This window comes from Alligator mississippiensis, chromosome 15 (assembly GCF_030867095.1).
Source record: "Alligator mississippiensis isolate rAllMis1 chromosome 15, rAllMis1, whole genome shotgun sequence".
In the NCBI taxonomy this organism is placed as follows: domain Eukaryota; kingdom Metazoa; phylum Chordata; order Crocodylia; family Alligatoridae; genus Alligator; species Alligator mississippiensis.
Window position 1 is genome coordinate 23541122 of NC_081838.1, and position 25602 is coordinate 23566723.

The following is a 25602-nucleotide window of genomic DNA, read 5'->3' on the forward strand; positions in this document are numbered from 1 at the left end:
CCACCCAAGACGTCACCCCCCCCCCCCCTTCCAGGCTGCATCAGGTTGCCTTTAATATTGATGGGCTCTGGGCATAGTGAAACCAGAGACCCCCACTATGAAGGGCAGAAGGGGGGGAACTGCAGGTCAGGAGTGAGGGGCACCAGCCTGGGAGTGGAGGGGGCTATGGGTTGGGAATGAGGGGCACTGGCAGGGCTGTGCGGGCAGGGGCTGCAGGTCAGAGGTGGGGTGCACTGCAGGGTTTAGGGGGGACAGGGGCTGCAGGTCCCCACCCCAGAGCTAGCTGTATCTCTGTCCTGTTACACACAGCCTCATCCCACCCCAGAGCCAGTTGCACTGGGGGCCCAGTGATCCCTTCCCAGTAGCCACCATGAAGCTGGAGAAGGAGCCGGAGGCGCCGCTGCAGTTCTCACTGGCAGCAGAGTCAGACTTTGAGGAGGTCGTGGCCATGTCCGAGGGCATCTACGGGGGCCTGGACTACCTGCCCAGCCGCTACCATGCCTGGTTGCGTGAGCCCCAGCGCACTGTGGTGCTGGCGAAGCGTGCTGGTGCCGTGGTGAGACCGGACCCCAGAGCCAGCCACATCAGGCCCATTCTACACAGCAATGTCCCACCCCAGAGCCAGCCGCAGCTCCATGCCAGGCTGGGGGTGGGGCTGTCCCAGTACACCCAGCTCCCCCCTCCCCCTGCCCCAGTTCCCAGTGGGTGGGAGCTGGGCTGTGACCCACTTTGAGCCATGGCATCATCGACCCGTGTCCCAGGCGCCTCTTGGGCACCATGCCCTGGCACTGGGCGCGTCGCCTGACTGGGGCTGAGCCAGAGGCTGTACAGACCTCCCTGGCTGGGATCAGGGGTACTCAGGGCTGCATGGACCCCCACCCCACAGGCCCTGACTGCCCCCCCCACCCCCTTTCCAGATCGGGCTGCAGTCGGTGGTCATAATTGATGGCGGGGAGACAGCACTGGTGGAGGGGCTACGCGTGGCCCCCTGGGAGCGGGGCAAGGGCGTCGCAGGGGAGCTGCAGCGCTTCTGCGCTGGCCTCATCAAGCAGCAGCACCCGGGGGTGAAGGTCTCACGCCTGACCCGCGATGACCCACTGGGCCCCAAGGACTTCCGCAAGTACCGCATCGTGGCCAAGCAGGTACCCACCATGCCCCTTAATGGGGTATTATGGTAGATGCAGCACTGGGTGAACTCCCATTAGATGTATTATGGTAGCACATGCCCCCCCACCCCCTCCACCAGGGTCTATCCAGGATGTGGGGGTTCATAGTAGGTATACTATGGTAGTGCTGTTCCCCTCCCTTAGGTATAGATCTAGCAAAGATGGGGGTGGGGCACATACTAGGTATATTATGGTAACACTGCCCCCCCCCTTAAGGGTGTATCCAGCAATCTTGGGGGGTTCATACTATGTATATTATGGTAGCCCTGATCTGCTCCTTAAGGATCTATCCAGAAATGGAGGGGTCATTCTAAGTATATTATGGTAGCACATGCCCCCTCCTCAAGGGTCCATCCAGCAATGTAGTGGGGTTAATACTAGGTATATTATGGCAGCACTACCCACCCCTGACCTATCCTTCAGGACAGATCCAGCATGGAAGGCTCATAAATATATTACGGTATCATTGCCCACCCCTCCTAACCCCCTATGGGATAAATCGGGCCGGGGGGGCGGGCTCCTAATAGCTATCTTATGGTTCACCTTCCCCCACTCCCCTATCATGGGGGGAGGTGGTATTATGATAAATCTGAGGCTGGGATCATATTGGGTATGGTATGGTATCACTGCCCAGACCATCCCCTCCCCCCACATCAGGGTCTTCTGGAAAGGGAGGGCGTATGTATAGTATATTACGGTAGAACTTCTCACACTCAGATCCCAGCTTAATGGGGTCATATTAGGTGTATTACCGTATCGCTTCCTAGACACCCCCCCCCCCACATCAGAGTATTATGGTCTATCTCATACGTGTGTGGGGCTTCTATGCAGTATATTACGGTAGAGCTCTCCAAACCGCCCTCCCCCCCAGCAGGGAATGAAACCCAGGCGTCCGGGCTGCCATGTGACCCCCCTCCCCCCAACCTGCGACCCACTTTCTCGCGGTCACGTGATCGGGGGGGGAATCCACTAGCCCCGAAATCGATCTGGGCGCGTGACACGGAAAGAGGAAGGGGGGGGCGGACGCCCGGGCTCCGTGGGGGGGGCAGCGCCGCGCGCCCCCCGTGACCCCGCGCCCCGCGCCCCCAGGCCATCCTGCACCTGCGCTTCGAGGCGCCCGAGCTGCTGCCGCGCTTGGCCGAGGCTGCGCGGGACCTGCCGCCCCCGGCCCCGCGGGCCCTGGCGCCGGCCGAGCTGCGGGCGCTGCTGCTGGGCGAGGGCGCGGCGCGCGACCTGCTGCCCGGCGGGCTGGTGCTGCAGGACTGGCAGCCCTACCGCCCGCTGCCCGCCAACCTGCCGCTGCTGACCGCCAAGGGGCTGCTGGGCGCCGGCGGCGCTCCCGGCCTGGCCTCGCTCAGCGCGCCCGCCTTCACCGTGCCGCGCGGCGGCGCCCAGCTCAGCCTCGACGCCTTCGGCGGGCGCCCGGCGCCGGCGCAGCTGCCCGCGCACCTGCTGCTGCACCTGGGCACCCGCCTGGCCGGGCTGCGCGGCGCCGTGGCCTGCCAGCTCTGCCTGGCGCCCGAGCTCTGGGACGGCGCCGCCCGCTTCTGCCGCGACCGCCTGGGGCTGCCGCCCTCCCGCCCCTACGCCGAGCAGGTGGTGCTGGAGGCCGACCTCTAGGGGCGCCCCGAGCCCCGGGCAGGGCCCGCCGGGGTAGAGCGGGACAGGACCCGGCCGGCCGGGCGCGGAGACCCCCCCATCTCACCTGTCCAGGGAGGAGATAGGGCCGGGGGGGGGGTCCAGGCACCCGAAGATCTCACCTGTCCAGAGATGAGACAGGGCCCAGGCGTCCGGCCGCTGAGACCCCCCCCCCCCCCCCAATCTCACCTGTCCAGAGAGGACAGAAAACCCAGGCATCCGGGTGCCTGGCTGCCCCCCCCCCCCTCCTGCTAGGAGATGTAGTCCCTTCCTGCCCCGGTCACCATAGCAACCCGGCCCTAGAGATGCTGGACTGACCTTAGCAACTGGGGGGCGCCTAGCGACGGGGGCTGACGTGGGCACCCGTCGCCACAGCAACGGAAGGCGCTTGGCAACGCTCGCTGGGGGTGACAGGTCGCCGTGATGACAACACCCCCCCACAGCAACGGGACTGGCACCTGCATACAGCAGTTGCCCTGATGACAGAGCCTTGGCAACGGGGACCCCCAGAATGATGTGCAATAGACCCCACCCTTAACCCTTCTCCTGCTAGTGCCCCCGACCCCCCCGAGGGGCAATAAAGCTTTGTACCCCCGCACTGCGTGCCAGCCTCTTGCTGGGGGAGGGGGGAGGGGCCCGGGCGCCTGGGTTCTCTCCCGCTCTGGGAGGGCGCAGGGCAATGGGCTGCACACGCCCCAGCGCACACGTGCCCACGCACACGCACTCTTGACACACACGCCTGGGCACGTGGACACACTCGCCAATGGGTCGTTGCACACACTTCCACACACAGAACCCAGATCCGGGATACATGAACGTGCACACACACAGGAAACCCAGGTGTCTGGGGCTTACACACACACATGCAGAGGCAAGGGGCCTGGCACACACGTGTGCACAGACACCCCCACATGCACACATATCTGCCTCTCCACGGATGCATGCACAGACGTGTAAGCACACACGTGTGGATTGACAGGCACGCACACACTGCCATGTGAGGACACAAACCCATGTGTCTGGCTGTGCACAACCGTGCTGCTATGTGCACACAACACATGTGTCACCACACAGGCAAACACCCTGGTCCACTGCTCCACACACACTCAACTCACGCTCCAACCCACACAAACAGGCATGTTCACACATATGCACGTGCTTGCACATGCCTCTACAGAGGTGCACAGAGCTGTATACAGCCCCCCCACACACACACACACATATATAGGCAGAGGTGCACAGACACGCACATGCTGCTGGACATGGCTGTACTCACACACATACACACATGTGCACACACATGTATATAGACACGTGGAGGGGTGCGCACACACACATATAGACACATACTGGGGTGCACACACACATAGACTAATGGAGTGTGCACACATGCACACACAAAAATATAGACACATACTGGGGTGCGTGCACACACACACACATGCATGCATATAAACACAGGTGCACACACAAGCACATATACAAACACATGGAGAGGTGTGCACACACAAGTATATAGACAGATACCAGGGTGCACACACACGCATATAAACACATAGGTGCAGAAGCACATGCACATATAGACATATGGAGAGGAACACACACACACGGACATATATAGACACATGGAGGAATGTGCACACACACGGCCACATACACACACGTGTATATAAACATATAGGTGCACAGTCACACACACGCATGTATAGACACATACCGCGGTACACACACACACACACCTGCATACACACACGCATATAAATCCATAGGTGCACACACACACATGCATTCACATATATAGGCACACGGAGGGGTACACACACTCACACCCGACACCCGCAGGTGTATAGACAAAGAGACGGGTGCACACACACACACACACACACACACACACACACGGAGGGGTGCACACTCACGCACACATTCATACCCCCACACGCGCTGCACCCACCTCCCCGCCCGCAGGGGGCGCCGGGATCCCGCGCCCGCGGCTGAACAGCCCGGCTCGATCCCGGCCCCGCGGCGTCCTGGATCCGGGAGAAGCGGCCGCCCGACGCCTGGGTTCCCCGCGGCGGTCCGGGGCACGACCCCGCTGCATCCACGGGACCCAGGTGTCCGGGACACACACGTGTGCACAGAGTCACTCCCTGCACTCCGCCTCCCCTTGCACACACACGTGCGCCCCCAACCCTTGCACACGCGCTGCGCCCACGCCCCCTCACATTGCACACCTCCGCCTAGCAGGCGGGCCCTGCGCCCCCTTCGCACGCACCTGCTATGCAAACACACACACACACACCTGCGTGCCCCCCCCACACACGCGCACACACTCACGCCCCCCCTTGCACACGCGCCCCGGGGAAACCCCTGAGTCACCTTGCAAAGCCCCTCCCGCCGCGCGGGGGCTGCTGGAAGTTGCCCCCCCCGCCCTCCCGGCTCCGCTCCAGGCAGTGATGGGAACTGCCCCCCCCCACCCCCTCCGTCGGGGCTGCTGGGAAGCAGCGGCGCCAGGCAGACCCGGTTGCAAGAGGGGTGCGGAGCCCGCGGGGGCGGGGGGGCGATCCTGCCCCCGGGGTTGGGTGCAGCGCTCAACACTGAGGACGGCGGCGTAGGGGGGGCGTAATCGCCCCCCCCACGTGCGCCACTGCTGACGTCACCTCCGCCCCTCCTCCCGGATCCCCCCCGTGCCCAACTGGGGGGGGGCGCCTCTGCCGCAGAGTGAATCATCCGGCGGGGGGGCGGTGCCCCTCACTCCCGACCTGCAGCCCCCGCCCCCGCTTCAGTGGTGCCCCTCACTCCCAACCGCAGCCCCCTCAGTGGTGCCCCTCACTCTCCACTACACCCCACGTCCCCCCCCTTGAGTGATACCCCTCACTCCCGACCTGCAGCCCACCCCCCATTGATGCCTCTCACTCCCGACCTGCAGCCCACCCCCCATTGATGCCCCTCACTCCCGACCTGCAGCCCCCGCCCTTGAGTGGTGCCCCTCACTCTCAACCTGCAGCCCACCCCGCACTGGTGCTCCTCACTCCCGACCTGCAGCCCCCCACCCCCCTCGCGGCGGGGAAAGCGAAGCGGAGCGAGGAGGGGGCGGAAGCGGCGGCGGCTGCTGCAATTAGTGACTCATTCCCCCCCTCCCAGCTGCCGGGCCCGAGGGTGGGGGGCTGCGAGGGGGAGTGGTACGTCACGGTGGTGGTGGGGGGGGGAGACAACCCAGGCATGCGAGCTTCAGCCCCCAGCCCCTAGATCGACAGACAGGGGTCAAAGGCTTAGGCCAATGAATCGATGGGGCAAACCACTGGATCGATGGATCGTCGATGGGACTCAGTGGATCCGTGGCGGGGAGGAGGGATCCAGGGATCGATAGGGGAAGGCGGGGGTCGATGGAGTGATCCCCGGATCGATAGACGGGATCGGGGATTGATGCGGGCAGAGAAGTCCAGGCGTCGAGGCAGAGACCCAGAAACCGACCATGGAGGGGTGTGCACAGGGGCACACGTGTGCGCACACACACATGCGTGTGCGTGCACACACATACACACACAACCCAGGTCTCCAGGGCGGACAGGCCTGACTTCCTCACAGACTCTCATACCAGCACACACGCGCACAGTTGCACACATGTACACACGCATGCACGCACACGCTTGTGCTTTTACACGGCCTTGTCCACACACTCACACACACACCAGCTTTCTGTCATATTCACTGCAGCCAGGGCCCCGTGTGTGTGTGTGTGCATGTGTTAGGGGAGTGACAGGGGTGTCTCTGTGTGCATGTGTGTATGTGTCTGTGTGTACATGTGTGTTAGGGGGTAGCAGGGGGTGTATGTGTGTGAATGGCAGGGTGTGTGTGTACATGTGTGTGTTACAGGGGGTGGCAGTCGTGTGTGTGTGTGTGGCAGGGGGTGTGTACGTGTGCGCCCCCCCACACCATTCATTCCCCGTCCTTTCATTCATGCTTGCCCCTGCCCCGCGCATGCGCACCCCCGCCGCCCCGCCCGAGGAGCGTGGTTTTTTTTATGAATGGGCCATTGACGTCAATGGGGCCCCCCCACGTGACCCCGCCCCGCGGCCATAAAAGGTTCTGCCGCCGTCGCTGTCCAGGGTGCTGCAGCCGGAGCGAACCCCCCCCGCGGGTGAGCGAGAGACCCGGCTCGGTTGGGTGGGGGAGGAAATCGGGGGGGGGGCTGGGAGGGGGGCACGGGGGGGACCTAAATACAACTGAAAGATTTGGGGGGGTCTAGGGGCATGGGGAGGGGGCACCCCAGGAAGGGGTCGGGGGTTTGGGGGGTTTCGAAGAGGGTGGCTTCGTGGGGGGGGCTGGGAGGGGGACCTCCATAGGCGGTTGTATGGTGGGGGCTGCAGAGGGGGGCATGTGGGAGGGGTCTGGGGTTGAGGGGCACCACAAGAAGGGTTGGGGGCCTGGGCGGGGGGACCCCCATAGGGGGCTGTGGGGGGGTTGCAGAGGGGAATCCCGTAGGGGAGTGTACAGGGGATGCAGGAAGGGTTTCGGGGGGAGGGATGGGAGTTTGGGGTGTTGGGGACCCCATAGGGGTTCAGAGGGGGAAGCTGAGGTTGGGGAGGGTGCACCCCAAGAAGGGGAGAGGGGTTGGGAGAGCTGGGAGGGGGGACCCCATAGGGGCTGTCTGGGAGGGCAGAGGGGGGAAGACCTCCTGGGAGGGTCCGGGGCGGGTGGGGATATTGGGGGGTCAGGGAACCCCATCGCGGACCTGGTGGGCATGGGAGAGGGCGCCACCTCGTACGTGTGTGTGGGTGTGGCCATGGCACGGGTATGTGCAAACCCGTGGGGGTGTGCAGGCACATGCATGTGCACCAGGACACATATATGGACGATGTGTGTGTGTGTGTCCACACGTGCCTGTATATGTATTTGCATGATGTGCGTGTGTGGGGGGGAGGTGCGTGGGTCTGCCCCTGTCCCCCTGCTGAAGGGGGGGGTGTGCGTGTGCATAGGCGTGATGAGTGCCTCTGTACAGAGAGTGTGTGTGTGCATGCTTGTGTGGGTGTGCGTGGGTGTGACAGGAACATGCCCCTCTGCAGTGGGTGTGCACAGCAGTGTATCAGAAGGGGGGTGTGTCTACCTGCCACCCACTCCATGCATGTTTGTATGTGTGTGTCTCGGATGCCTGGATTGTGTGCATGTGTGTGTGTGTTTCAGACACCTGGGTTCTCTATCGGGGAGGGGTGTGTGTGTGTGTGTGTGTGTGTGTGTGTGTGTGTGTGTGTGTGTCTCCTAGATGCCTGGGTTCTGTGTGCATGCGTGTGTGTGTGTGTGCACGTACATGTTTGTGTGTCCCGTATGCCGGGTTCTGCATGCATGTGTGTGTGCTTGTGTGCACATGTGTGTGTGTGCCCTGGACACCTGGGTTCTGTGTGTGCGCATGTGTGCTTGTGCCTCAGACTCCTGAGCTCTATGTTCATGTGCCTGCCCCGCCCCCCCCCTTCTCTCTCTTTCTCTCCCCTGCAGCCGCCGCTTACCTGTACCCCCCAACCCCCAGCACCATGAGGGGCCCTCGCCTGCCCCTGCTGCTGCTGTTGTCCCTGAGCCTCCTGACACGGGGCTTGCGGGCTGCCCCCCTGCCCCCCGTGCCTGCCCCCACGCCTGCCCCCGCCCCCGACCACGACCACGACCACGACCTCTTCCCCGACCTCGATCCCCGGGTCCTGGCCGCAGCCCTGCTACAGGCACTGGGCCAGGATGCACCGACCCCCCCAGGGCCGGACGCCTCAGACGCCCTGCAACCCCACAACTCAGAGCCGAGAGACACCGACGGCCCCCAAGACCTGGAGCCCGAGAGCCCCCGGGATCTGGGTCCAGAGAAGAGGAGCCACTGGGGCCCAATGCTGGAGCCCAGTAGCCCCCGAGACCCAGGCCGGGGGCCGGGAGATGCCAGGAGCTTCTGGGGCCTAGAGCTCGGGAGCCCCCAGGAGCCGCAAGACACCAACAGCCTCCGGGGGCCCATGCCAGGCAAGGGGCCAAGAGACACCAACAGCCTCTGGGACCCAGAGTCCAGCAGCCCCCGAGACCTGGCCTGGGGGCCCAGAAATGCCAAGAACTTGTGGGTCCCTGAGCCAGGCAAGGGGCCAAGAGATGCCAAGAGTTTCTGGGACCTGGAGCCGGCCAAAGGGCCAAGAGATACCACGAGTTTCAAGGTCCCCAAGTCAGGCAAGGGGCAGAGAGATGCCAACAGTGTCTGGGACCCAGAGCCAGGGAGCCCCCGATACCCGGGTTGGGGGCAAAGAGATGCCAAGAGCTCTTGGGTCCCCAAGATGGGCAAGGGGCAGAGAGACACCAATAATGTCTGGGACCCAGAGCCAGGCAACCCTCGAGACCTGGGTTGGGGGCAGAGAGACGCCAATAGTCTCTGGGACTCAGAGCCCAGTAGCCCTCAAGACCTGGGGTGGGGGCAAACAGATGCCAAGAGCTTTTGGGTCCCCGAGTTGGGCAAAGGGCAGAGAGATGCCAAGAGTTTCTGGGCCCCAGAGCCGGCCGAGGGCCCGAGAGACGCGAACAATGCCTGGTCCATGGAGCCAGGCAGCCCCCGAGCCCCGGGCTGGGGGCAGCGAGCGGCCAATCCCCCACAGGAGGTGTTGGGGCGACGGCGAGCGCGGGACGAGGCCCCGGAGCCCAGCTGGGCAGGCGCCCGCAAGCTGCGGCAGCGCCAGACCCTGGAGCACCAGCTGCTGGAGCGGCGCTACCAAGAGCTGGCCGAGAGCCGGCGCCAGGCGCAGGAGGCACGGCAGCTAGCGGCACGTGAGGAGCGCCTGGCTGACCTGGCCTCCGACCTGCTGCTGCGCTACCTGCTGCGGGGCCACGACGGCGACGACGACAGTGCCACCGGCACTGATGAGGAGCAGGAGGATTCGGACACTGGGCGTGCCGGGGCTCTGCTCTTCGAGGATGAGGTGGCCGAGGACAAGCGGTCACAGGAAGATGATGGCGCTGCCGGTGCTGACGAGGATGAGATCGACCCCAGCACCATTGACCAGCTCATTGAGGTGTCGAGCCAGCTGCACCTGCCTGCACAGGACGTCGTGGACCTGCTCAATGAGGTGGAGGAGAGCAAAAGGAAGAGGAAGCAGGAGCCCCTGACCCCACCCCTGGCAAAGGTCAAGGTCACGGAGCCTGAGACTGATGAGGCCGAGGAGGCTTGGAACGAATTGCTGCCCCCCCCGCCGCCACGCCGCCCCGTCTCCAACCACCTCCAGGCCCGGACTGAGGGCACTGGTGCCCGCCGCGGCCAAGGTCGCGGCCATGGCCCCCCCACTGCAGCCCAGGGGCGCCAGGAGGACGAGGAGCTGGAGAACTATATTGAGCGGGTGCTGATGCCACAGCCCCAGGGTTTCCCCTGAGGGCACTGAGCCCCCTCCCCCAGCCCCAAATTGCGCCCCCCATGATGTGTGGGATCCCCGTGTGTCACCCCCCCCCCGTGGTGCATGAAAAGATGGGGCTGCGCCAGCAGGGGCCAATGGCGTGCGCCCCCCCCATCCTGCCCCTCCTTGTCCTGACACCCCCCCACCCTGGGGCCCAGCCTCAAGGCATGCCAGGGACACAGGCATCTGGGACACACACACACACACACACACACACACACACACACACACACACGGGAGCCAGGAATCCATGACACACGTGTACACAGATGTACACACACAGACATGGAACCCAGGTGTCCAGGATGCGCACACACATGCACACACACAAGCGCACACAGCCAGGGATCCACAACACATGCACGTGGAACCCAGGTGTCCGAGAGCAGCAGCCAGACCGGAGCCAGTCCCAGGTGATTGGGGCGCTGGCAGGATAGACCAGACAGGTAGCATAGATCCTGTGCCCTCTGACCCCTGGGAAGCGATGCAGGTTTTGGGGGGGACATTTCTCCACCCAGTTGACCTCTGACCCCCATTTGGGCTCCCCTGGTGTTTGGAGAACCCCAGCATCCAGCACACATGCACACGCGCGCACACACACACACGCACACACACACACACCACCCGGGCATAGGGGACAATCCCTCCCCCCAGCTTGGCCCCCACCCCCCCCGAGACAGGTCATTAGGGTCCCAGGCTAACTAACTGGCATGGGGGGGAGAAGCCAGGGTGCCCTCGCGTGTATAACCCCCTCCCGCCCCATGTGTGTGCGAGATTCGTAGCTTCGTGCCCCCCAAACTCCTGTGACCTCTGACCCCCCATGACTCCCGACCCCGCTGCTGTACATAGGCGGATGCTAGTTTTGCTAACAAAATAAAAGCAACTATTTTATTACGCGTTACTCTGCTCTCTGCCCTGGGACTGGATTCACTTCATGGGTGTGAGCAGGACGGGCCCACCCAAGGATGCTGGATCAGCCATGTGCGTAAATGGGACAAGCCCACCCGGGGTTGTTGGATTGGCCATGTGTGTGAATGGGACGGGCCCACCTGGGGATGCTGGACCAGCTCTGTGTGTGTGTGTGTGTGTGTGTGTGTGTGTGAGTGAGAGAGAAAGAGAGAGAGCGAGCTAAGGGATGCTGGATCAGCCACGTGTGTGTGAATGGGACAGGTGGACCCAGGGACCCCAGATCAGCCATGTGTCCGTGTGTATGTGTGCGTGTGTAAATAGAATGGGCCCACCCAGAGACATTAGCCACATGTGTGAATGGGATGGGGACACCAGATCAGCTGCATGGGATAGGCCCATCTAGGGAAGCCAGATCAGCTGTGTGGGTGTGAACGGGTCAGGTCCACCCAGGGACACCAGATTAGCCACATGTGAATGGGATGGGCCCACTAGGGATGCCAGATTAGCCATGTGGGTGTGAACCAGACGGGCCCACCTGGGGATGCCGCATCAGCCGTGTGTGTGTGAATGGGACACGTCCACCCAGGGACACCGGATCGAGTAGGTCTGTGTGTGGATAGGATTGGGATCAAACCGCTGGGCAAATGGGATTAGCCAGCCCTTGAAAACATGTCCCAAGAGGGTCCCATCAGTGCCACCTGCTCCCCAACAGCCTGGCCTGGCCCCTACCGGGGCTCACGCACCCACATATTCCTCCCAACATGGCTCTGGCTATACTGGTTTCACTGATCCAGACTTTCTTTTGGGTGGTGGGGGAGGAGCTAGCAGAGGCATGGGAATTGGCAGAGGGAATTGGGGCTGATGACTAGGGGAAAACTGAGGCAGAAGTGGAGGCTTCAGGATGAAGCTCTAGGGGGGTTGGACATCCACCTCCCTGCAAACCCCACCTCAAATATGGGGCCTGACCCTGGCAGAGGGACACAGATGCCTCCCCACCCCACCCCGCCCCAAAGTCACAAGCATGGCAGGGCTCTGCGCACACACTTTATTCCAAAGGGGGGCGTTACAGGGAAGAGGGGGGTTTACACGCACGTGCCGCTGCACACGTGTGCTTAGAGCCTGCCCAGTGCTGGGTGTGGGGGGGCAGATTAGGGTGCCCCCTCAACACCTGTGTACACAGTCCATGCAGGGGGAGGTCCCCCCACACTATTCCCAGGGTCTTCAGGCCCGTGCAAGTGGAGGGGGGGCACAAGATTGTGTCCCTCTCCCAATGCCCCCCACAAGAGTTCCCAGAGACCTCGTTGAAGCCGGGGCAGGAGGGTCGACTGGGCTCCCCTGGACCCTCAAGGGTGCTACGCCAGCCCCATCTCCTCCAGCACGCTGCGTGGAGATTCATCCTCCTGGGGGGGGGGGGAAGGAACACGGGCTCAGTGTACATGTGTGTGCCATGCCCCCCCCCCCCCAGCTTTGGCATGTGCAGACGTATCTGCACGTGCACCAGAGTTGTGTGTATCCCCCCCACGCACATGTCATGCCCCCTCCCCGCATAAGAAGCCTGCGAAAGGGAAGCAGGAGGTTGCCAGTGCCCCCCACCCAGCCAACAGTGATGCATGCTGGGAAGGGGGTGGTGGTGTGGGGGGGAATTAACCCTTCAGGTGCCTTATTCCCCGCAGCACTGGGTCCTGGGGGAGCCCCCCCATGTGAGGTGTTAACCCTTGGGGCACTGCCCTCCCCAGGCCTAAACCCCTGTATTGCCGAGTGGAGGGGAGACTCAGCTGGAGAAGGGGGGGTGGGGGGGTATTAACCTATTCAGCACCAACCCAATGGGGTGAGACAGGATGGGGGCGTTAACCCCTACAGCACCAGGCCAGAGGGGTGGTGTGGGGCTGGGAGGAGGGGTCCGTCAGGAAGCAGCATTCTCTCTGCCCTCCCCCCCCAACTTTGAGAGCAGCTCAGCCAGTCGCCCCCGCAGAGCATGCTGCATCGTGCTGCAGAGCCGGTGACTCATGCCCTGCGCCAGCCGCCAGGAGCCCGCACTGTGCGGGGGGGGGGGGCTCCCCTCCCCCGGCACTGCGACATGGCCGGGATACTGGGGGGGATGGACCCCAACAAACCCTTGCACCCTGGGAAGGGGCAATGGGAGAGCCTGGGGGGAAGCATTGGTGGGCCAGGGGGCCCTGCTCTCAGCCTATCCCTGGGCTGCACCTAATGGGGAGGCCGGGGGGGGGGTATCTCACCTCCTACAACAGGTGGCCTAGAGGGGCTCACCTGCAGCAGGTACAGCCTGGGGGACAGGAGGCGGGGCTTGGCAGCAGGCCTGACTTGGGGAGTGGGTGGGGGGTCACCACATATAGCAAGTCAGCCTGAGGTACTCAGCTAATGGAGCAGGTCAGCCCGGGGTGAGGGGTGCTGCACATGCAGCAGGCCAGAGGGGGCGAGGCCTCGCTGGGGGTCTCACCGCCTGCAGTAAGTTAACTTGGGGGCGGGGCATGGCCAGAGGGGGCGGAGCTACACATTGCAGGGCAGTGGCAGGACCTGGCCGGGGCCTCACCTCCTGCAGCAGGTCAGCCTGCTCTATGGCCTTGAGGACACTCTTCTTGGAGGTGTCCTGGATCTCGCCCCCCATGAGGAACTCATCCAGGATGAAATAGGCCTTCTCGAAGTTGAAGATAATGTCCAACTCGCACACCTGCCGGTGGGGGGGGGGCAGGGTCAGGCCAGTGGGGACCCAGGCATCTGGGCTGCCAACCTCTCAGCCCCCTTCCCTCCCACAGAACCCAGGTGTCCGGGGCCCAGCTCCCGCTGCTGTCACCCCACTTCCCTCCTAGAGATCCCAGGTGTCTGGCCCCTGCCCCCCCCCGGAGAACCACGGCATCCTGCAGAGGACTGACCGGGCAGAGCTTGGGCTGCATTAGCTGGCTCAGCCCCAAGGCCTCGTTAATCCCAATTAGATATGGGCTGAGCCAGGGATTAAGTAGGCCGAGTTAATGAGCTGCCGGGTATGAGCTCCACTAAATCCACCCCCACCCCCCTGGACGCCTGGGTTCGCACTGGGGTCACAAGCTCATCCTGACCCCCCTGACTCCTGACCCCTGTCTGACTCACGCTGCCGAAGTATTTGTCCAGCAGCTCCACGTAGCGGTGGATCAGCTCCAGCGTCAGCAGCTCATTGTCCGGCCCCTCGATGGCGCAACAGAAGTACAGGCTGGCGTACCTGGGTGGACACGGGTCAGTGGCGCGGCCAGATGCCTGGTCCCCCCTACCTGGAGCTGGGTCTCCAGGATGCCTGTGTCCCCCCTGCCCCCGCTGCAGCTCCCAGACTCCTGGGTCCCCCCCTGCCTGCGCTGGGTCTCCGGGATGCCTAGGCTGCCCGCCCCCCAGGCTGGGTTGGAGGGGGTCTGGATCACGCTAGGGGCAGGGCCTCTAGGACACCCGAGTTCCCACCTGCCTGCGCCAGGTCTCCTGGGCACCTGGGTCCCCTCCTGCTTGGCAGGGTCTCCCAGATGCCCCCCTGCCCAAGCTGGGCCTCCCGGATGCCTGGCTCCCCATTGCCCCGGCCGTGGCTCCCGGACACCTGGGTTGCCCCGCTGCCTGGCTGGGCCCCCTGGCTGCCCGGCCCCCGGGCTCACCGTTTGTAGACGACCTTGAGGTCGCGCCACTCGAGGAAGCTGCACATCTTGGGCTTGCGTGCCAGCACCACCTGCATGAGCTCACGCACCATCTTGCGCCGCTCGCGCTCGCCGGCCGCCACGCACCACTTCTGCAGCCGCAGCTTTCCCTGCCGGCTGAACAGCAGCATGAACCGCATCTGGGGGCAGAGGTCGCGGGGGTCACGGGCAGGGTCTCCCCACGCCCTGGGGGCTAAACAGCAGCATGAACTGCCTCTGGGGCGGGTCATGGGGGTCGCAGCTGGGCAGGGAATGGGATCACCGGGGGGCAGGGGTCATGGGGGCGACTGGGCTCGCCTTGGGCCCCCGACACAGAGTGGGGGGCCGGACGCCTGGGGCCTCTGGGGTGGGGCGGGGGCCGGGCTGCTCCAGACACACGTAGACGGAGGCCCGGGAGGGTCAAAGTCCCCTCCGCGCAGGCTGGGGCGGCAACGCCCAGGGACAAAGGTCCCCCCCGGGCGGCGGCTGCCAGCCCCCACGAAAAGACCCCAGGCGTCCGCCCCCCCCCGGACACGCACACACACGCACGCACATCCGGGTTACCAGCCCCCCGCTACCCCCCACAGAAAGCCCAAGCGTCAACCCCCTCCCCGCGAGCCCAGGCGTCCGGGCCCCCCCGCCACGTGCCGCAGGCCCCGCCCCTCTCACCATGGCTCCGCCCCGCCCGTCGCGGCCGCGGGCGCCGGTGCCGGTTGCTCGCCCGGGCCCGGCTCCCCCGCGCATGCGCCGCCGCTTCCGGGTTCGGGGGGGGCGGCGCCATGGCAACGGGGGCATGGGGCGGGGCGGGGCCGGTCTCCTTAGCAACGGGCGGGGAGGGGCGTGGCCTCCCCAGAGCAAAGGACGGGAGCGCCGTGTCCATGGCAACGGGGTGTGTGTGTGTGTGTGTGTGTGTGTGTGTGTGTGTGTGTGTGTGTGTGTGTGTGTGGGGAGCGGTTCTCCATGGTAACCGAGGCAATCAGGGGGTTGTTTCCATGGTAACAGGGTGGGGGTGAGTAAAAGTGATTTGTTTCCGTGGCAACGGGAAAGGCCTTCTCTATGGCAACAGGGTGCTTATCTCCATGGCAACAAGGGGGGCACACCGCTGGGGGGCCACAAGGCACTTCCGCCCCGACCCCGTGACCCCAACCCCTACGACCCCCGACCCAGCAACGCCCAGTCCCTTGCCCCCAGCCCCCCGTGGCCCCCAAACTCCCAGCTCCCCTGACCCTAAGCCCTGCCTCCCAAACCCCACGAACCCAAACCCCTGCCCCCCCCAGTCCCAAAGCCCCTGCCCCCCCAGCCCCGGGATCCCCCAAACCCTCTGACCCCCCAATCTCGTGACCCCCAACACCCCATTTCCAAGACCAGCACTGACAGTAATGACCCCTTAATAATGAATTCTCTTTATTCATTAAATATTCTCAAATGCCCCCAAAAAGGGGCAGCAAAGCCCCCACAGGCCCAGCTTCGGGGCCCTATAAATACACGCAATCCCAGCCCTGATTCAGGGGCGGGGGGCTGGGTCCAGTCCCACCAGGACCACTGACTCAGCATCTCCTGCGGCCAAGGGGGAGGCCCTGGCAGTGGTAAGGGGGACAGGACAGCCCGACCCAGCCTCCCAGTGCTGCTAGAAATATCCCACACCCAAAGCCTCGGCAGCAGGGCCTGCCGACTCTTCGCTGACTCTTGCTGAACTCAAGCTGAGACACTAGATGCTGCTGAAAGTTCCTGTAGGCCTCTGGGAGCACCCCGGACCCATGGAGACCAGAGGTATCGATCCTGGTGGTGGGGGGGCTTAACCCCCCAAGTTATCCAGGGGGTCCAGTCCATTATGGGGGGGCATAAAAGACCCCCCCAAAAAACTCAGGGGTCTATGACCTGCCCCACAAAGAGGACAGCACCTGCAGGGAGAGGAAGGCAGAGTCAGGGGGGTTATTGTAGCTGTGCCCTCCCAGCATTTAGGGGGGTCCCCGGGGGGCAGGGGTGTCACCCAGACGCCTGGGTCCCACGGGCCGTACCAGTGGGATTGTGCCGCAGGATGAAGAGGAAGGGCCGATCCAGGGCAAGCTCCGGCGGTGCCATGCGGGCCACGAACACGGCGGCTGGGGGGAGATAGGGGTCAGAGGGGCCGGGTTGGGGAGGGGAGACCCCCATCTCCCCCCACTAACAACCCAGGTGTCCAGGTTCCCCCGTGCTCTTACCCGTGCCAGCGGCCGCCTGGGTGCCACCCTCCATGACCTCAAACTTGACCTTGTGCAGAGCCTGGGACACGAACAGCGGCTCATCGACTGCAGAAGAGAGTTGGGGGGTCAGATCAGGGAGGGGACAGGGGTTGCGGGTTGGGGGGGTCAGGGGTCACTCACGGGTCAGGCCGGAGAGGTCGGCAGCATGGGGGTTAAAGACGTCACGAATGCCCAGAGCGCGCAAGGGGGTGCGCAGGTCACACTCGGCCTCCAGCGAGAATCTGTGGGGGGGAGAGTGATCAGGGAACCCAGGGGTGTGGGATCCAGCCCCCTCCCCTCCTAGGGAACCCAGGAGCCTGGGTCTCAGACCCCCTGCTCCCACCCCCTACTGTGCTCCCCTACAGAGAAGCCAGGCATCCGGGCTCCCCTACTGTCACCCGACAGCCCTCTCCCACCCCAGAGAACCCAGGCATCCAGGCCCCTGAACCCCCCAGACCTGGGCAGCAGCAGCAGGCGGGGCCGGGGGCTCAGGCCCCGGGTCCAGGCACGGATCAGGGAGGCACTGAGGGTGCGGGCAAGTGGTGCCAGGGGGGCGTCGCGGACCAGGGGCACCGCCAGGAGCAGGCTCAGCCCCCCCCTGGCGTAGGGTAGCTCCACCACTTCGTACTCCAGCCCCTCAGCAGTCGTAAACTCCCCTGCGAAGGAGCAGGGGTCAAGGGGAGGGAACCCAGGCATCCAGGACCCCCCCCACATAGGGAGGAAACCCAGGTGTCTGGGACACCCCCCCCCCCAAAAAAAAGAGCCAAGGGCTCCTAGTCCCCCTCCCCCCCACATAGGGAGAGAACCCTGGTTTCTGGGACCCCCCCAGAAGAAGAGCCCAGGCATCCTCACCCCCCTCCCTCACAGAGAACCCAGGTGTCTGGTAGGGGGGAAGTGTACTCACCATGGAGGAAGCGCCCCGCCTGCGCCATGGTGGGCACGAGTGTGGGGGGACGGTGTGGCACATGGAAGGGGCGGGGCCGCGTGGCACGGGGGTCAAAGGGCCGGGCCCAGGCACTGCTCACGTGGACAGTGTTGGCCAGCACCAGGCGCGCAGCCCCCCCCGCCAGCACCCCCGCGCCCACCAGCTCCCCGATCCGGCCTGTGGGCACACAGTGTCAGTGGGACTCGGGTGTCTGGGAACCCCCACCCAGGGGACCCAGGCATCCAGGACCCAAGAGAACCCTGGTGTCCGGGCTGCAACCCATGGCCCCCACCCAAAAGGAACTCAGGTGTCCAGGACCCTCCCAATCCAGGGGACCCAGGCATCCACCCCTGCCCCCACCCAGGAGACCTAGGTATCCACCCCCCACCAGGTCCCAGGCATGCAGCTCACCATGGGTGTGGGTGCGGGCCCAGGCATTGATGGCGCGCCGGGCACTTGCGGGGTGGCGGAAGTCGACGCGCTGTAGCAGGGGTGCGAGGACAGTGGTGCTAGGCACCAGCGGTAGGTCATGCTGCACAAAGATGCCGGCAGCCAGTGCCACCCCTGCGCCCCCCAGTGCCACCTCCAGCTGCCCCGCACCCGGCTCTGCAGAGAGGGAGAGAGATTAGTGGCGGCTGGCTCTGGGGGGATGGGGGCTTAAGGCTATGTAAAACGGGCAGGATGCAGCTGGCTCTGGGGTGGGACACTGGCTGGTTATCACAGGACACCCCCCTATGCAGTTGGCTGTAGGGTGAAGCATCAGGGGCTAGCTAGAACAGGGCAGGGATGCACCTGGCTCTGGGGTGGACGTTGATGTCTTGGTATAACAGGGCTCTCCAGTGCAGCTGACTCTGGGGTGGGGCATCAGGGGCTGGGTAAAATAGAGCCTGGATGCAGCGCCAACGCCAGTGATAATGAAGCTGGGATGTGGCTGGCTCTGGAGTGGGCCATCAAGGCCTGGGTAGAACAGGTTCTAGATGCGGCTGGCTCTGGGGTGGGCCCTGGGACAGATAACTGGGCTCTGTGGGGAGCTCAGGCCGGGGGTAACAACTCATACCATGAGGGGCATATCCAGCGGCAGTGCGGAGCTGGGCCTGGCCTGGCCCACGGGCCACGAGCTGCAGGGCACGCAGGAGGGTGGCGGCACCAGTGGGCGACAGTGCCGCATTGCCAGGGGCTGCAGCTACCACGGCCTGGAACAGCCGCAAGCCCAGCGCCGTGTCCAGCGCCGCCACGTGGGCCACGTCCAGTGCTGTGTCCGGCACAGGGGCCACATCTGGCTTGGGGGCCGCATCCAGCGCCAGGACCAGAGGGTCTGCGGGCCCTGGGGCACCCACCAGTGCCAGTGCCCCCCAAACCAGAGCCCACAGGCTGCACTGCATCCTGGGGAAGAGAGAAGCCAGTGGGACCCAGGTGTCTGGGAGGTCAGACCCACCCCAGAGCACAGAGAACCCAGGCATCCGGGCCCCAGCCCCCTTGTCCCCCCCAGATGACCCAGGCACTGCGCCCCAGCCCCCTTGTCCCCCCCAGATGACCCAGGCACTGCGCCCCAGCCCCCTTGTCCCCCCCAGATGACCCAGGCGCCGCGCCTCAGCCCCCTTGTCCCCCCCAGATGACCCAGGCATCCGGGCCCCAGCCCCCTTGTCCCCCCCAGATGACCCAGGCGCCGGGCCCCAGGCCCCTCACTTGTCACGTGGAGTCGGAGTGGGTCCGGGATCGGGATCGGGATCGCGCTCTCCGCCGCCGCTGCCTTTATGGCCCGCGGGCAGGAAGCGGCTCCAGACACCGCCGCCCCCGCCCGCCCCGCCCGCCCCGCCCGGGTTCCGTGGACGGGGGGTCGGGGGCCCCGGAGTTCCCTGTAGGGGCGGTCGCGGCCGCCTGGGCACCGGTGTAGGGAGGTCCCGGTCCGGACGCAGGGCTCTGCGGCGGGGTCCAGGACGCCTGGGTTGCCCCCTGGGAGAAGGGGATTAGCGGGCGGGGGGGCGGGAGTCTCTTCCCCCCGGGCAGGGAACCCAGGCGTCCGGGCGGGGCCTCGGCCCCAAATAGCGCCCGGGGTTTCCCCCGCCCCCCCGCGGGCCCATGACGTCACGGAGGGGGGAGCGGGGTCGGGGGGAAGAACCCAGGCGTCCTGCCCCCCCGCCCCCCCGCAGTGGCCGGGACCTGGGGGGCGCTGACTCACGGCCCCGCCCCCATGACGGATCCCCCCGGCATGCGCCCCCGCCCCCGCGGGGATCCCAGGCGTCCGGGCCGAGGGGGCGGATTCCAGCCCCGCAGTGGGACGGGCCCGGCTTCCGGGCAGGATCGGGACCTGCGCCCAGACACCGGGACGGCTCGTCACCGTTACGCGGCCGCGGCCACACACACACACACACACACACACACACACGTGTGTGTCTGTCTGTGTGACGGGAAGCCGGGGAGACAGCGCAGAGACTCGCGGCGGGGCCGGGCGGGGGAAGCGGAGTGAGGTTACTAGGGACACACACACACACACACACACACACACACACACACACGAGACCCAGGTGTCCTGGTTCCCCCCACCCTGGCGCACGTGTGTGCCCACGTGTGCCCCCCCCCACGTGTCTGCCACAGAGGAGGCAGTCCCGGATGCCTGGGTCTCTGCCGGGGGGGGTGAGTCAGCGGCGCCTGCACATCCCGGCCTGGGCGGGGGCTTCCCCTCCTGGTGCTGGGGGTCTGGGTGGACCCGCGGGCTGGGGGGGGACATGCTGCTCTCCGTGCTCCCCCTCCCCCGCCACGGCCGGACACACACACACACACACACACGCTCTCTGCACATGGATCCACAGACGAACACACTCCGCCTGCCACGAACACACACGCATGCCCCCCCCCCCCCCCCCCCCCCCCCAGTCCGGGCTGCAGTGGCCAAGTCCCGCCAGCAGGAGCCGCTCCGCTCCGCTCCGCCCACGTGGGGGTGGGTGGAGGGGGGCGGGGCACGGCAGTATTATGCAAATAAAGAGAGAGAGATGCATGGGTGGACGGGTGTAAGTTAAGTAGGTCGATGTGTAGGGATAGGTAGATAGGTATATAGATGTAGAGGTAGGTAGGTAAGTAGCTGGCTGGCTGGATGGGCAGATGGATGGATCAGTGGTTGAGCAGATGGATACATGGATGGACAGGTAGAGAGACGGATGGATGGATCAATAGATGGATGGTGGATGGACACATGGGCACGTGGGGGTGGATGAGCAGTCAGGAAGGCAGGCGGATGGAAGGGGGCACAGGTAGATGGATGCATGGATTGGTGGGTGAACAGAGGGATGGACGGAGGGAGGTAAGGACAGGTGGGTGGGTGGGTGAGGCACACCGGGATGAAGGAATAACCCACCAGGCAGACAGATGGGTGGAGAGAGGCACAGAGAGATGGGGCAGGGCTGGATGGATGAATACAGGCCATGAGGAGATGCCCATAGGGACAAGGGATGGATGGGTGGATGGACGGGTGGGCGGAGCGATGGATGGATGGACGGATGGACAGATGGAGGAGGTGTACAGGGATGGATAGAGATGCACAGGGTCATGTCCAGTCCAGCCTTCCCCCGGTGCAGGATCAGCCCCATCCAACCCCCACAGACCAGATTGACCCGTGTGTGACCTCAGATCCGCACAACAGCCCCCAGCCTCACCTTCCCCGCCTCCCCTCCAGGCACAGGGGCTGCCACTTCCTGAGGGGTCATAGATGCTCTTGAGAGCCCAGGCCAGGGGTCCCATGAGGAACCCAGGCAAGCCCACGTCTGTGCAGCCCATGCTCCATCTGTCTGTTCATCCATCCATCCATCCATCCATCCATCCATCCCCTTCCTCATCCATCCATCCATCCATCCATCCATCCAAACGTACCCCTTTTTATCCATCCACCCATCCATCTGCCTTTCCATCCATCCATCCCCACAAGTGTCTGCACATCCATCCATCCATCCCATGCTCCATCCATCCATCTTCCGACCCCATACTCTGTCTATCCATCTATCTCCATCCATCTCCATCCCACTCTCCATCTGTCCATCTCTCCACCCCACGCTCTGTCCATCTGTCTGTTGACCTAACCATCCACCCCGCACTCCATCTCTCCATCCCACTCTCTGTCCATCCATCTATCCCACCCATGGTCTATCTATCCATCTATTTACCCATCCATGCATCCGTGCCCTCTCTGTCCATCTCTCCATGCCACTCACTATCTGTCCATCTATCCACTCCATGGCCTATCTGTCCATCCATCTCTCCATCCCATGCTCTATTTCTCCATGCCACTCTATCTATCTATCTATCTATCTATCTATCTATCTATCTATCTATCTATCCACACCACACTGTCTAACCATCCCTCCGCCCCATGCTCCATCCACCCACCCACCCCACACTGTCTATGCATCTATCCACACATGCTCTATCTGTCCATCCATCCACCCCACTCTCTCCATCCATCTCTCCATCCCGCACTCCATCTCCCCATTTATCCCCCCCCCCCCACACCCTGTCTGTCTATCAGGACCTCTCTTGTCAGCCTCATTAGTCTCCTCATCGGGAAGCACCAATCCCCCCCGCTGCCCTTCTCTTCCCCTTCTCCATCCTTTCAGCACTGGGCACAGCTCAGGAGGGGCCCACCATAGTGTCAGGCAAGTTGGGGTCACGTTCACTCATGTACCTCAGCTTCCACTGATCTACACCGGATTTCATCTGCCACTCATTCAATCGGGGCAGGTCCTGCTGCAGCGACCCACAAGCCCCAGAGTCTTTGGGAGCTCATTGGCATCTGTGGAAGCCCAAGAGCGTGAGCCGGGCTCCACCCTGGGCCCTTATCACAAGGAAGAAGCTCAGGACAGGTAATAAGAGCCAAGGTCACAAGGAGGTGTACAAGGCGTTGCCAGGAATCTCGCTCCTCGTCTCCCACGTCTCCCAGGAGCAGGGCGTTGGCCAGGCCACGGGGGCCTCTCATGGCATCCAACCCTGTCTCAAAGGTGGCAGGGTTCCCTCTCGGGGTGTGTCTGCCACCGCTGTGGCTATGCATCCATTTAGGTGACTTTCGATGCTGCCGACCCCCAGGTCAAAAGAAACGGGCTCTGCTTGGGGACGTGCTTCTGAAGACAGAAGACAATGGAGTAGCTCCTCCCAGGAGTGCTCAATTGCTGGCTCTGGCATCAGGCATGGAGAAACCACCGCCAAAGGGGCAAGGAGCCGTTGGACGGTGGTTGCTTCGTTAGGCCAGCGGTCATTAGAATGATGTGGACCTCCTTCCCTCTTGCTCTCAATCCAGATTGCTACAAGGCAACAGAGAGGGGAGAGAGGAAAGCCTTTCTAAATGGTCTGCACCAATGAATATGAAATGCCTCTGCTCGGTCTCATCTTCTTGCCCCCAAACATTGCTCAAAGGCATGCGGCTCCATGCAAGCCCACCCCGGCCTTTGGAAGCCCCTTTCCCCCTTCGTTCTGCTGCTCCCAGCCAAGACACGTTGTATCCTGCAGCATGTCACAGGCAAGAGAGTCTGGTAAACCATGCTGAGAAGCTGCACTGAAGGCCTGCCCTGGGGGATGCTGGGACCTGGCTTCCCAGGGAAGGTTTGAGATGCTGGAGACTGTAGAGGAGGAGACCCATGGTGGGGGGGAGGGGTTTGGTCACCATTTGCCCCCTTGCCCCCCCACTGGCCAGTGGTTCTGCTGGGGGTGGAGATGGATGACCCCATGGCTGGGCCTGGAAGTCCGCAGCAGGGAGAACAGGGCAGGTGAAGAGAGAGGCAGGGATCATGGGGTGCTCGCTCCCCCAGGAAGGGCATTGACATCTTGCCTTATTGCACTACACCTGCTTCCTGGTCATCTCTGCACCCCAGAGGCATTAATGACCCCCCCACCTTTTTTAGCACCAATCAAGCTCGTTTTCCTCCTGCCACCCTGCTCCCTGCTCCTGCTCACGTTGCCCCTAGGTCCCAGCCCTGGCACCTGATCTTGACTCGAGCCGTGATCATGAAATCAGGGGTGGAAACCTTGACTCAGGGGTCGAATCGTTAACCCAAGGGTCAAATTGTTGACCTGGGTGTGGAAACATTTCCCTGGAATTCTCCAGATGCACTGTCATCCAGGAAGGGCTGAGGGCTTCCATTGACGTCATGGCCCATTGCACTCCCCAACTTCCTGCTCATCTCTCTACTCCAGAGGTGTTAACGACCCCATCTCCTTTTTTAACACAAATCAAGCTCGTTTTGCTCCTGCCCTCCTGTTGTCTCCAATTCCCACCCCACAGGGCAGTGCTGTGCCCAATCAGGGCTCCTTGTTCTTAACTCCACAGGTGTTAATGACCCTCCCTTCCATTGCTAATGACCTTGACTGTTCCACTAATCAGGCCAGGCTGTGCCCTGCTGTGGCCTGCTCCTGGCCACGTAGCTCCTGCCTCACAGTCCAGTTTCAGCCCCTCCAAAACCATTCAGCCATGGTGGGCACGGTAACTCAGGGGTGAAGACTCCTCTTGGGGTAGCACCGGGGGCCCTGCCCTGACTCTCCAGGAGGCTGCATTGGGTTTGATGCCTCAGGGGTCCAGAAAACACCAGCACTGGGGTCCGTGTCCTTCTCCTGTGTTCCGGCCGACACGGCACATAGATGTTTACCGTCATGCCGGTCGCCCATGTTACAGCCGGGCCCCAGGCTACTGGCTCCGCACCAAAGCATCTAGTTTCATTTTCCCTGGATAAATGTTTGCATTGTTATTGGGAATGATTCTTATCTGCCCCAGCCCCCCCCTCCATGCCCCTGCCGTGCCCCATTGGGAGAGCTGGCAGGTGTGTAGGCCCCACACCTTCCACCTCAAGGCCAAGGTGCTCCTGATATAGACTCGTTATCAGGGCTCTGTGACGAGGATCAGGCCAGGGGGTTAAGTCCACAGATGTGTCTTATTTGGTGGCTTTCGGGCCTCCCCCACTCATGGGGCTTGGACCTTTGCTGGGGTCTGGGGGACCTCAACACGCAGGGATGTCGACCCTGGAGGCCTCCCCCAGGCCACATCCCCCTTCATTTTGCAGGGGAGAGGGGGGAAATGGGGGTCTCTGGTGGGGCAGGATCAGCTCATCTCTGTTGATGTTGTGATCACTGATAGCATCAGTGCCAGGGCAACGCCCAAGTTCGGGTTTCCACCCCACGCTCAAAGGTCCCTGCCTCCTTCCCGGTGCCATCAGTTTCCTGGTGCTTGCCGACGGGCACAAGCGGAGAGCCCAGACTCACTGGTGAGGATGGGGACGTGGGGGCTTCTCTGCCTCCTTCTCTACTTGGGCCTCGTGGCAGGTGAGTAAGGGGCTCGGTGAGGGGGTGGTAAACAAGCAAGACCCCAACCACGGATGTCAGTTGCAGAGCAGCAGGCAACCTCTGCAGTCCCTAGGTCTGGCCAAGAGTGGCTGCCCCCCGTAAGGGACCATCCCCTAGTTCCCAACTCTTCCCAGCAAGGGATGGGCCCTGAGACCCAGCTCCTGTCCCACTCGTGGCTGGATCCTGTTTCCCTCCTTCCAAAAATAGTGGGGCATGGGGGGGGGCGGTCCGGGAAGAGCCCTGGGGTCAGGCAGGACCACCAGGGTCCAATGGGGGGACACAGGGATCAGTCCTGCTGGAGGGCCCCTCACAACAGCCCCCCAGCACCCCCACAGTGATATCTGCCCCACTCCCAGTCTCCTGATGCCTCATGGGCACCCAGTG

At 63.6% G+C, this 25602-nt stretch overlaps 4 protein-coding genes across 4 annotated transcripts; 2 read left to right on the forward strand and 2 right to left on the reverse strand.

The window, feature by feature from the left end:
• The first annotated feature begins 304 nt into the window (after positions 1–304).
• Positions 305–2970, forward strand: NAT16 (N-acetyltransferase 16 (putative)). The gene is made up of 2 exons (XM_059717900.1): positions 305–556; positions 918–2970. Exons 1-2 carry the CDS (start codon positions 371–373, stop codon positions 1176–1178), a joined length of 447 nt encoding a protein of 148 aa, XP_059573883.1. The 5' UTR covers positions 305–370; the 3' UTR covers positions 1179–2970.
• Positions 2971–8329: 5359 nt separating this feature from the next.
• On the forward strand, positions 8330–11092 carry VGF (VGF nerve growth factor inducible). The gene has a single exon (XM_006266334.4). It carries the CDS (start codon positions 8330–8332, stop codon positions 10178–10180), a length of 1851 nt encoding a protein of 616 aa, XP_006266396.3. The 3' UTR covers positions 10181–11092.
• A 1049-nt stretch (positions 11093–12141) lies between these two features.
• AP1S1 (adaptor related protein complex 1 subunit sigma 1) lies at positions 12142–15531 on the reverse strand. The gene is made up of 5 exons (XM_059717894.1): positions 15427–15531; positions 14740–14918; positions 14216–14324; positions 13662–13799; positions 12142–12510 (listed from the first exon to the last, which is right to left on the reverse strand). The coding sequence occupies exons 1-5, from the start codon at positions 15499–15501 to the stop codon at positions 12463–12465; spliced, it is 549 nt and encodes a 182-aa protein (XP_059573877.1). The 5' UTR covers positions 15502–15531; the 3' UTR covers positions 12142–12462.
• Positions 15532–16144: 613 nt separating this feature from the next.
• On the reverse strand, positions 16145–20196 carry SERPINE1 (serpin family E member 1). The gene is made up of 9 exons (XM_019484153.2): positions 19591–20196; positions 18962–19287; positions 18316–18510; positions 17884–18081; positions 17437–17635; positions 17121–17221; positions 16959–17045; positions 16776–16859; positions 16145–16658 (listed from the first exon to the last, which is right to left on the reverse strand). Exons 2-9 carry the CDS (start codon positions 19284–19286, stop codon positions 16621–16623), a joined length of 1227 nt encoding a protein of 408 aa, XP_019339698.2. The 5' UTR covers position 19287; positions 19591–20196; the 3' UTR covers positions 16145–16620.
• Positions 20197–25602: the final 5406 nt, after the last annotated feature.

Bases quoted from the DNA above. Each gene is read 5' to 3' on its own strand.
- NAT16 (XM_059717900.1), top strand. From the start codon at position 371: ATGAAGCTGGAGAAGGAGCCGGAGGCGCCGCTGCAGTTCTCACTGGCA. The intron at 557-917 runs GTGAGACCGGAC...CCCCCTTTCCAG, and splicing joins CGAAGCGTGCTGGTGCCGTG to ATCGGGCTGCAGTCGGTGGT.
- VGF (XM_006266334.4), top strand. From the start codon at position 8,330: ATGAGGGGCCCTCGCCTGCCCCTGCTGCTGCTGTTGTCCCTGAGCCTC.
- AP1S1 (XM_059717894.1), bottom strand. From the start codon at position 15,501: ATGCGCGGGGGAGCCGGGCCCGGGCGAGCAACCGGCACCGGCGCCCGC. The intron at 14,919-15,426 runs GTGAGAGGGGCG...CTCTGCCCCCAG, and splicing joins ACGGGCGGGGCGGAGCCATG to ATGCGGTTCATGCTGCTGTT. The intron at 13,800-14,215 runs GTGAGTCAGACA...CCCCACCGGCAG, and splicing joins TGGACAAATACTTCGGCAGC to GTGTGCGAGTTGGACATTAT.
- SERPINE1 (XM_019484153.2), bottom strand. From the start codon at position 19,286: ATGCAGTGCAGCCTGTGGGCTCTGGTTTGGGGGGCACTGGCACTGGTG. The intron at 18,511-18,961 runs GTATGAGTTGTT...CCCTCTCTGCAG, and splicing joins CGCTGGATATGCCCCTCATG to AGCCGGGTGCGGGGCAGCTG. The intron at 17,046-17,120 runs GTGAGTGACCCC...TCTCTTCTGCAG, and splicing joins CGACCTCTCCGGCCTGACCC to TCGATGAGCCGCTGTTCGTG.